The sequence below is a fragment of the Sphaeroforma arctica genome (genome assembly GCF_001186125.1).
Source record: "Sphaeroforma arctica JP610 unplaced genomic scaffold supercont1.1127, whole genome shotgun sequence".
In the NCBI taxonomy this organism is placed as follows: domain Eukaryota; class Ichthyosporea; order Ichthyophonida; genus Sphaeroforma; species Sphaeroforma arctica.
Window position 1 is genome coordinate 7921 of NW_014039431.1, and position 10803 is coordinate 18723.

Here is a 10803-nt window from a genome sequence, read left to right on the forward strand (position 1 = left end):
CCTGAGCCTCTGCGTCCTGAGCCCTGAGGGCTGAGGGCTTAGGCCTTGAGGCCCTTGGACCTGGGTGGCTGGGTCTCATGAATGTTTTGTGTTCACATTCACAGTTCACACTGCACACTTCACAGTACTGTGAGTCTGTGAACCAGAAACAACGGGGAGGGGACGAGGGGTTGACCGAGGGGGTTTTTTCAAGAATTTTATTGTTTTTTATTGTTTTTTTAAAACAAAACAAGAACAAAAACCAATGTTTTTTTTGAGCATATAAAATGAAGCACATACAAACAATATTGTTGTGACCAACAATAATGTTGTGTATAAAGGCTAAGAAATCTTATATTGTACGCCGTATAATATATTTGTATGTAAATATAAATATATAATTCTTCAAAAGTTTGATCAAAACATCTATCAATATGTCGCAAAAGGTAGTGACAACGTTCTTACAGCATGCAATCGCCCGATTTGAGGTCGATCAACAAGATAGAAATTTGGAATCGCTCGCACGTGAAATACTTGAGCCGATTCTACCAGATGAAGGCGAAGAGGAGTTTGCCTCCCGTACACAATTAACGATACAAAGAGATCAGCTTTCAAACGTTAGGTTACAAATAGATGGGTGTGCCCGAGAATATCTCATGTCGCAGTTAACCAGTGGGGAACGGGAGAAGTCATCAGAGATGCATCGGACGGTTAAAGAGCTAAAGAATATTGCCGGGGTTGATTCTATGGAGTGTATCCGCATGAAAATTGCCAACTCCCACATGAAAGAAAACGCTAGTGTGCACCAAACCGGACCTCATTCAATGGAGTGTATTCGCATGAAGATTTCCAATTCTCGTACAGGAATGGACGCTGCTATAGATCAACCCGAAGTTGGTTCGGTGGAGTGTTTCCGAATGAAGGTTGCCAACTCTCGCGTGAAAGAGTACAATATCGTACACAAACCAATACGGTTGGAGCAGACTGTTTGCCTGCCAAGAAAAGTTGAAGCATGTGTCTTGGACTGTTCGAAAAGCCCCACCCAGACACTTTCGGACGGAGCACACAAATACCCCATGGACTCAACAGTGCCTTTGGAGAATACCCTGGAATTTGTCAAACAGCGAAATAAGAACGCTAAGTTGCAGGCCGTGATAAAGAAAATCAGGGGATCCTTTGTTAAAGACGGTGGTCGAAACAAGAGAAATCGCAGACGAGTAAGCCTTCCTGCGCCTTCTTGGAACGTTTTTGGAGAGTCTTTGAAAGGAAGGGCCAGCGTAGATATGCTCAGCGTAGATGTTTAAAGGGTACACCTCTGACCAATATGTAAAAAGTTGAAATTAGGTAAGATATCCAAGCACGAACAGAGCTTTTATCATAGTTTTGAATAAAGTCACTTACTCACGGCTATGTTTTGCTCTATATTCAGTGTAACTTAGGTCTCACTGGGGTCTGTTGCTATCCTGCCCTTTTCCATTGCTATTTATTTTCTGGATTCGTTTTGTGTTTATTACAAATTTTGAAGCATTCGGGGCTTGATAAAGGCATTATGTAACGCCATAATGTTCGTGATCTTCCTCTGTATTCATCCACATCTGTCCTCATTGAATTGCATCATATCTCGTATACATGCGCTCGCCGCTCATATATATATTATGTCGTACATCTTAAACACACGAAATAAATGTACACCCTGAAGTGATAGGCCAATCGTAGATGTAGAAATTTATATTTCTTGCACGCTTCGCCCCGCAAACATCAGCATACGAGCATACACATTTACAACTATTAATAAGCAATTATTGGAGCGGCCCGACAATAGTCGCTCAACAGCCTGCGCATTAGTGTGTACAACAAATGTTTCAGTGATATAGGCATGGAGTCCAGGCTCTGTGAATGATGTCCGTAATTGTGCCTTATAGACACTGTAAAACATACATCTGCGTATCTGAATGCACTATAGAAATATCTTTCTAGGGCATGATGCTCCGCAGCGTGATTGATACCACTGTTGTTAAAGCAGCAGAGCATTCCAGGAAGATTTTGTTGTTGTTGATAATCTAGCAGACATCGTCACAATCTGTGCTCTCGATCGCCTCACTATGTGTTATTGTCTAACGAGCAAAACCCTATCATGAGGTGATCTCTATTGAAATCGATACAGCCGTGCGTGAGTGAACAAGGGCAGTGCACATTCATTGGGCATACAAACTAGAAGCCGCGAGCTCGGAAGACTATCAATCACCCGTCTGTCAAAAAGTCATCGGATCATTCAAACCCATCGATAAGTCTAGTATTTGAGCACACCAGTGAACCGTCATCGAATAGGCTTACATTGTGCACACCGATGTACCGCCAGTGGATGTGGTTGGGTGAATCGATACATTATACAATCGCCATAGTAAAAACCATGTGTACAGGAGTCAGTAGTACTCGTGTACAGTATATATGTAATCAAAAGAATATACGATCAGCCTTTTGTACATCCTATCCTGCTGGCTCGTGTGAAGTATGAGGTTGTTGCCATTGATATGTCATATTTGGCAATTACTGACAATTATACAATGTCACCTACAGGCACCTATTAAACACGGAATCAGACCAATCTGATTCTACAGTCCGCATACGCTATCACACGATACTTCTTCCTTATTCCACAATCTGAACCAACGCTGTTGAGCAGTATCCTTACCATATATACCTAGTAGCACTGATGAAGTGAGATAACCATGGCAATGATGTGTCAAACACACAAACTCTGAAACAGTTTACAAACTACTTTAGCTGCGGCAAGCACTAGACAGCGACGATCGTAATCACAAAGGAATAACAAGGTGATTGGCTTACGCGCTAGCAAACATCCTATGGCATCGTATGACTGGGTACAACTCTGCGTTGGCAGGGGCATTCTATTTGATATAGAACAATTATCAAAGTACATGGTCATTGCATTGATCGTTCCAAATATATCTTTTAAATACTATAAATTTATTCACGTATAACTTGTACTAATATTTTCATTTATATATATAAACTTTATACTAGTTTGTTCACGTATAACTATATACTAGTTTGTTCATATAAAACTGTATACTAATTTGTTCATGTATATATATAAACTTTATACTAATTTGTTTATGTATATCTAGATACTAATTTGTTCATGTAAAACTGTATACTAATTTGTTCATGGATATATTTAAGCTTTATACTAATTTGTTCGTGTAAATATAACTGTATACTAATTTATTCATGTATATATGTACACTTTATACTAATTTGTTCATTTACAACTATATATTAATTTGTTCATGTATAACTGTATACTTATTTGTTCACATAATTTTATACTAATTTCTTCATGTATAACTTAATACTAATTTATTTCCATAACCCACGCCTGCAGATTAGGTTCCTCATCCATCCTTGCCCACTCTATCCGTCCGTGCCTCTACGAAAACCATCGACTGCTAGCATCCTTCTTTAGTACCGAACCTCCAGACGCGGGTGTTTCACCAAACAGCTTCTGCTTGTAGGATTGCACCAGCGTGTCTAGTTTGGCCTCGTTCCTCTGTGCCGCTTGTCGTGTCTTGCTATCGCGCTTTGCCTTCTTGCTGACGGGTTTTTGGGTTTGCGCCTGCCAAATAAGGAAATAGTCGCATGAGTACGGGGAGGATAGGGCTGCAGTCGGATCAGATTTCACGGCATGTCTATACGTATACATAACTCTAGAACTCTAAAATCCTTATTAGTACTCTTCAGGTCATGCGGCTTATGGACTGTTTGCTACTAGTCACTACTACTGCTTAGAGCATCTGCTGGTGACTCCAGAGGTACAACGCAGACACTCGGAAAATGTCGTTTGGTGACAATCAGAGGGTTTAGGGTTTAGGATTATAGGAGTGTTTTATATGGTGGTGCATGTCTATGGCATCTGTGGGGCCTGAGAGGGGCAGGTGATATACATCCTAAGTACAAAAGAGGCATATAACTAAATACAGTGCGTAATACACACGATACGATTATTCGTCTATCCACGCTTTCCTGTACCAACCACCCCCTCACCTCAGTCAGGAAGGCGTCCTTATTATAGTCACTACTACGCACACACCAACAACAACAACAACAACCCAACCACACACCCACCACTACACATATACCAACTATCCCCTCACCTCAGTCAGGAAGACGTCCTTATTATAGTCACTACTACGCACATACCAACAACAACAACCCTCCCACACACCCACCACTACACATATTCCAACCACCCCCTCACCTCAGTCAGGAAGGCGTCCTTGCCATGGTCTCTGGATGGTTTTGCCCCGTCGTCTCTGGCCCGTTTGTTGTTTACCTTGCTGCCTCCTTCACTGTGTACTCGACTGCGCTTATTACCTTGCGCGTGTGCGTGCGTGTTCATAGCTGTGCCTGTGGCGGGTGCTGTGTGTGTGTTGGGGGCACTACCTTGGCGCTGAGCGCGTTTGGACTGTCTGGCTGCTTGACGTTTGAGAATAAAGTCTTTAAAGGAAGTTCGGTCCTTCGGCTCGCGCTGTGGCTTATCTGATGGTGTAGATGAGTGGATGGTAACGATACTGTTAAGCATGGGAGATAGGCGGTAGCTATACACACATACGCGTGCACACGTAAGGGCATAACTTATACATATACATGGACCCACACTGCTTATACATATACATGGACACGCACTGCTTATACATATACAGAGGGGTGTGTGTATATACAGAGATATGCATGCCTGTCTTATCTACACATGGTCTGTAAGGTGTGTCAGAGGATGTTGGCTATGCCTCTTCCACTATTACTTAACCTGTGGCGTGAGATCCGAGGTGAGGCGGTTGAGGATATAACACGCCACAAGACAGATGGACGGTGTTACGTACCACGAACGACAGCTATGTGCAAGCACCACCACCTACAACATACTGTGGGATGGACTCCATCTAATCCCAATGCCGTGACCACCGTGTCGTATGTTATGCGCATGAGGTCCACGCAGGTCTTATCATCACCGCCTCAGTAAAACCCTTAACTCTAACGCTCCTGCAGTTAATACAACACACAACACACATCTAAGCGCATAACAACCATATATACCTGCCCAACACCCCGCACACGGACACATGCGCATGCACGTACATACCATTGGTGTCCTGAGGTGCCTTGCCAGCGTCTTCCAACTGCTTCGCCTTGCGCTCCTCCAACACACGCACCTTGTCTATGTTCTCAACCGCAAACTCGACTATCAAGCGCTTCTTCTGCGAGTACAGCTGTGGGTTGTTGTTGGTGGCTCGTAAGGCGGCTAGCGCATACTCGTGCGAGTAGAGCTCCACAAACGCCCACCCCAGTGACCGCCCGATGGTCTGTCCTGTTACGTTCTCTTTGTTGCGCATGAGGTTAAGCTTCTTGACGATTCTCTGTGGTGGGCGAGGGTGTGGGTGAGTGAGCGATTGCGCGAGGATACGTATATATATATATATATGTGTGGGTTGGATGCGATGGGATGATGCGAGCAAATGTGTGCGTAAGTGTGCATTTATGCATTGGGAATGGGCGTTTGGGGATGCAGTTCATGGGACTCCACAGTAATAACCCTAAAGTTTAAAACCTTGTATGTAATATATATATATATACTTGTTATGATGCATATATACATAATAAAAGCTAACGCCCTAACGTTACAAAAAAAAATAATATATATATATATAGTACTTTCTATGCATACATACAGATATTCATCAATATATATATATACATACACATACAGATGTCAAAACCCCCTAAAGCCCTAAACCTCGATCAATGAAGCGCCTGAAGAATTGGAGCGTGAAAATCTTTTGTGTTCGCATGACAGTTAAATTCATAGCATGATGTTCGGTACTATTTGTCATGCAGTATGTTAATACAAGCCTTGAGTGTCCATCTACACTTGTACGTAGGATTCAGGGTCTAGGGTTCAGGAATTAGAGTTTAGGGTTCAGAATTGCCTAGCAACTGCATACCCTTGGTTGCGCTGAGGGATCTGCGGCGATCACAGCTTCGTCGAACACTTTGGTCAGCTCGTGCTCATCTATTTTGGGGGGAATGTTCCGGACCACCAAACGCACCGGTGACACGAAGTATCTAAAAATAGAATGAGAGTAGGGTTTATTAATATGCTGGATTGCGAAAGGGAGTATGGAACTCCTCGAGTGAACAAAATACACAAAGGAAAGCAGACAGGCACGACCAGCTGCAATGCTATATATTCATCCCTACACACACACATATATACTATATGTATATATATATACACACATACATAGCCTCATATACATAGCACATACACCCCCCCATCCCTAGCCTCGTGCACGTACCTGGTGTCCTTGAGCTTGGCGTACTTCTCCTTGTCCGCCTTCTGTCGCCTGATGACGTCCTCTGGTGAGACGTTGGATGCGGCTGCAACGTCTTTGCTGATGTAACCTTCGCGTGCCAGTCGCATGTTGCGGTTGTCGCTCTTTAGATTAGCATCGTCGCCCTTTTGTTGCTGTGGTGGTATTGTGCAAGGGGTGTTGAGTGTGTGCATTTGTTCAGAGGGGGTAGTTGGTGTTTGTATGGTGTGTGCATTCGTTCAGAGGGGGGTAGTTGGTGTTTGTTGAGTGTGGGCATTCGTTCAGAAGGGGTAGTTGGTGTTTGTTGAGTGTGGGCATTCGTTCAGAGGGGGTAGTTGGTGTTTGTTGCGTGTGAGTGGATAGGCATGCATAGAATGATATATGAGGGTAAGCAAGACGAAGCCAACCCAAATGAACAGTAGACGCCACGGGACAGCTGACGGGCAAACGAGGCACTTGCTGGTGGTAGGTAGGTGCTGCTGGGTTTAGGGTTTTAAGGTTAAAACAGTAAAACTTCAAAACCCTACGACCCATAACACACCCCCATATAACCCACTACATACCACGACACAGAAAATAAACGACACATTAGAAACAGCCAGCCACACTGCGATGACAGGTGCTATAGCCAGACGCACCTATGCTCACACACATGTTACACACATCACACACACGCTACATACACATCACACACACACACACACTACATACACATCACACACACGCGCGCGCTACAAACACATCACACACACACTACATACACATCGCATACACGCGCGATGCATACACATCACATGCATCCCAGCACTCACCTGTTCGAGCTTAGTGGCCTGTTGTCGGTCCACCGCCAGAGTGATGTTTAGTGAGCGACCCTGAATCTGCACACCACCATCACTCACTGTACTCGCCTTACCATTCTTACCACCGGAGAACACCTAATTAAGGTTCAGGGGTTTATAGTTTAGTAAACAAAGTGATGGGCTGGGGTAGATAAATATATGTGTGAATAAGACTTGCACAGCCACGCACTGAGGAAGCAGATGAGGTATATGCATTCTATCTGAACTATATATTCAAACCAATACGTACACATTTATGTGTATATGTACCACAGGCACATATGTATACATGCACACGTGACTATACCTGAGCTGTGACGGCCTTCTGCGCCTCTCTGATAACCAAGCTTGCGCTGGTGGGGTCACTAAACTTAACGAAAGCGGTGCCTTTGGGCCGTTGTGTTTCACGATCCACCACCAGTTTACACATCTTGATTTGTCCGTAGGCTATTTCGTATGGAGAATGAGAAGGCAATGGGACAGGATTAGGCCAATGCAATTGATATAGGACAAACAAATTGGGTTCGAATGATATATATATATACCATCTTTATACAGATACACACGTGGTACATGCAAGCAAAAGTAGAATAGTCCTAGATCATTCTGGATGATGTTCACGGCGCATTAATGTCATAAACCCAGCACACACACACACACAGAGACACACACACACACACGCACGCATTGACCACCACCCATGTGCACATGACCTACCCGAGAGTACCATGCGCAAATCGCTTTCTGATGCGGTGAAGGGCACATTACGCACAAACAAAGTGCACATCTCTGCCACATCGTCCGTTCGTTGTGGTTTGACGTTCTGTGTCGTGGGCTTCGCTGTGTCTTTGTCGTCGTCGCTGTCGCCGGAGTCTTCTTCACTGCCACTCTCTGCGCCAATGAGAAGCGAGTGTTGGTTATAGCACATATTGTACGCCAATAGGATTAAGAGATACAGATACAACATATTCTACACTGATGGGATCCGGATTAATGAAATCTCACTGGACTGTCTTGCCAATCACACGAAGGCACTAAACGAAAGTCATAGCACACACACGTGGCTGTCTAAGTTGAGTGACCATTCGACAGCCTCACGTATTCACGTAACAAGTACAACCCACACGTACGTGACGAAACGGAACACACATACACACCTGAGTGCATATACAACACACTCATACACCTCATCCTAAAGCACACACACACACCTGAGTGCATATACAACACACACATACACCTCAGGCTAAAGCACACACACACACCTGAGTGTGTTATAACACACATCCTGTTCCCCTTCGTATTACCTACCTGCATCGTCGTCATCTGATGATCCCTCACTGGCACTACCAACGTCACTTTCTGCGTCGCTGTGCGCGCTTTCGTTTGTGTCTTGCTCTTCTTCTACCACACCCTGGCCACTCTCCTGTGCGTCTTTAGCCTACGCAGTCATATGAGCGGGACAGTAACATCTGGGTAAGTATGAGGACAACCATAACACACCACAGCACACATCATCAATACCATCTATGTAAGTATAACGACAACCATGACACACACCACAGCTCACACCATCTTTGTAAGTATAAAGACAACCATGACACACACCACAGCACACACCATCAATAGCATCTATGTGAGTGTAAAGACAACCATGACACACACCACAGCACACACCATCAATACCATATATGTAATTATGAAGACAACCATAACACACACCACAGCACACACCTTTATTACCATCTATGTAAGTAGACAACCATAACACACACCACAGCACACACCATCAATACCATCTATGTAAGTATAACGACAACCATAACACACCACAGCACACACCTTCTTGTAGTCGTCTGTGGGTAATACAAAATCAACAGCCACTACGCGGTTCTTGATCTTCTGCCCGTTGAGTGTCTCAACGGCCTTCAGTGCGTCTGCATACGCCGCATACTGCACAAACGCAAACCCTCGGCTGGTGACACCATCGTCCTTAACGGGGATACGGATGTCGAGAATAGGGCCTATGGGAAGGACAAGGCAGTGTCTGATGTGAGTCTGGTTGGACAGGTAGGGTATAGGGTTTTATGTTTGTAATAAGCTTGGATTATATATATGTACATATTATATATATATGAGAAAATACGAAGTGAATAAAGCTTTCGCTTCCGTGTATTACAGCCGATAATCCAGTGCACTATATATGTCTACCCACATTTACACACACATACAGCAAATATGTATACACATGGTGTGTGGTTGTATGATCCACCTGTAGTTTGGAATTTACTTTCCCAGTACATGCAATACTACTTTTATGTTTCTTTACTGCCTTTTGATAATCCAGTACATACAATACTACTTTTATGTTTCTTTACTACTTTTTTTGATAATCCAGTACATACAATACTACTTTTTATGTTTCTTTACTACTTTTATGATAATCCAGTACATACATTACTACTTCCTTCGCACCACACATGTGACAGCCAAAACATTGCCAACCCACCGAGAATTGCAGTAATTGAGCACTCAGTGCTGTCAGCATGTAGTGAACTGGCCAGTGAAAAAGTATATACACTGAAGGTACACATAAACATATACATTTATAAGCCTAAACGCTTATAAATAGATAGGCAGATATACATAACGACACATATATCCACTTACACACGCATTCTCGGAGATATCCACTTGTACGAACAAGCACACACCCACACATACACACGCACTGCTACAGGTGCATGGAGAACACCCCCACAGCAACATACCACACGTTCCAAAGAGATCGTCAAAGTCTTCTTTGGTGGCAGAGAAGGCGACATTACGCACAATCACAAGCGACTTGGCCAAAGTCTTCTTGGTTTGTCTCTGCTCCTGTCTCTGTTTGTCTCTGCTTTTCAGTACCGCCACTAACTGTTGTGTTCAGAAGTCATTGTCTTAGTGTTTGTACGCATGGGATGCACACCTTAGTATATATGAATATATGCCTGAATATTTATAACTATAACTATATATATATACATATTTGAACATATATTTCTACATACACGAACAGAAATATAAACAAGTCTACTCTAATATCCATCTCAGTATTCGATGTTTCTACAGGAAGTCAAACCACCACAATCTGTAACATGCAGCGACGTGTATGTAAAAAATACAAACAACACATTCAAGTGCCCGTCTATGTGTAATATTACCTGCTATACCTACCTTAGACATCTATGTGAGTTATATTACCTGCTATACCTACCTTGGACACCTATACGAGCTATATCACCAGCCATACCTACCTTAGACACCTATATGAGCTATATCACCAGCCATACCTACCTTGGACCCCTTCAAGGTCTGCCCATTGATGTTCACCATTGACCGGTGTGCCAGTTGGGCATCTGGGAATACTATCACTGCTGTCATCGTCTGCTCCTCCTCTTCTGTTGGGAAGTGGTACTCAAACGTTTCGATCCGCTGCAACCAGACCCATGAGAGACGTTAGCCTGGCGAATACCATCCTGTGCTTATACGTACATAGTCTTATACGTACATAGTCTAATACGTACATAGTCTTATACGTATATAGTCGTATACGT

At 43.5% G+C, this 10803-nt stretch overlaps 2 protein-coding genes across 2 annotated transcripts in view; one reads left to right on the plus strand and one right to left on the minus strand.

Annotated features, from left to right (window-relative positions):
• Positions 1-413: 413 nt before the first annotated feature.
• SARC_10071 (hypothetical protein) lies at positions 414-1387 on the plus strand (the record flags this gene model as incomplete). The annotated part of the gene is made up of 1 exon (XM_014295893.1): positions 414-1387. The coding sequence occupies one exon, from the start codon at positions 414-416 to the stop codon at positions 1281-1283; it is 870 nt and encodes a 289-aa protein (XP_014151368.1). The 3' UTR covers positions 1284-1387.
• A 1925-nt stretch (positions 1388-3312) lies between these two features.
• The window catches only part of SARC_10072 (hypothetical protein), a 9643-nt gene continuing 2152 nt past the window's right edge, over positions 3313-10803 (minus strand). The window contains exons 2-13 of the mRNA XM_014295894.1: positions 10544-10681; positions 9979-10123; positions 9050-9231; positions 8519-8648; positions 7925-8098; positions 7515-7654; positions 7181-7303; positions 6354-6523; positions 6000-6120; positions 5141-5414; positions 4259-4539; positions 3313-3616 (exon numbers count right to left, since the gene is read on the minus strand). Of these exons, the coding sequence (XP_014151369.1) occupies positions 3431-3616; positions 4259-4539; positions 5141-5414; positions 6000-6120; positions 6354-6523; positions 7181-7303; positions 7515-7654; positions 7925-8098; positions 8519-8648; positions 9050-9231; positions 9979-10123; positions 10544-10681 (2064 nt within the window). The 3' untranslated portion in view covers positions 3313-3430. The remainder of the gene's footprint in view (positions 3617-4258; positions 4540-5140; positions 5415-5999; positions 6121-6353; positions 6524-7180; positions 7304-7514; positions 7655-7924; positions 8099-8518; positions 8649-9049; positions 9232-9978; positions 10124-10543; positions 10682-10803) is intronic.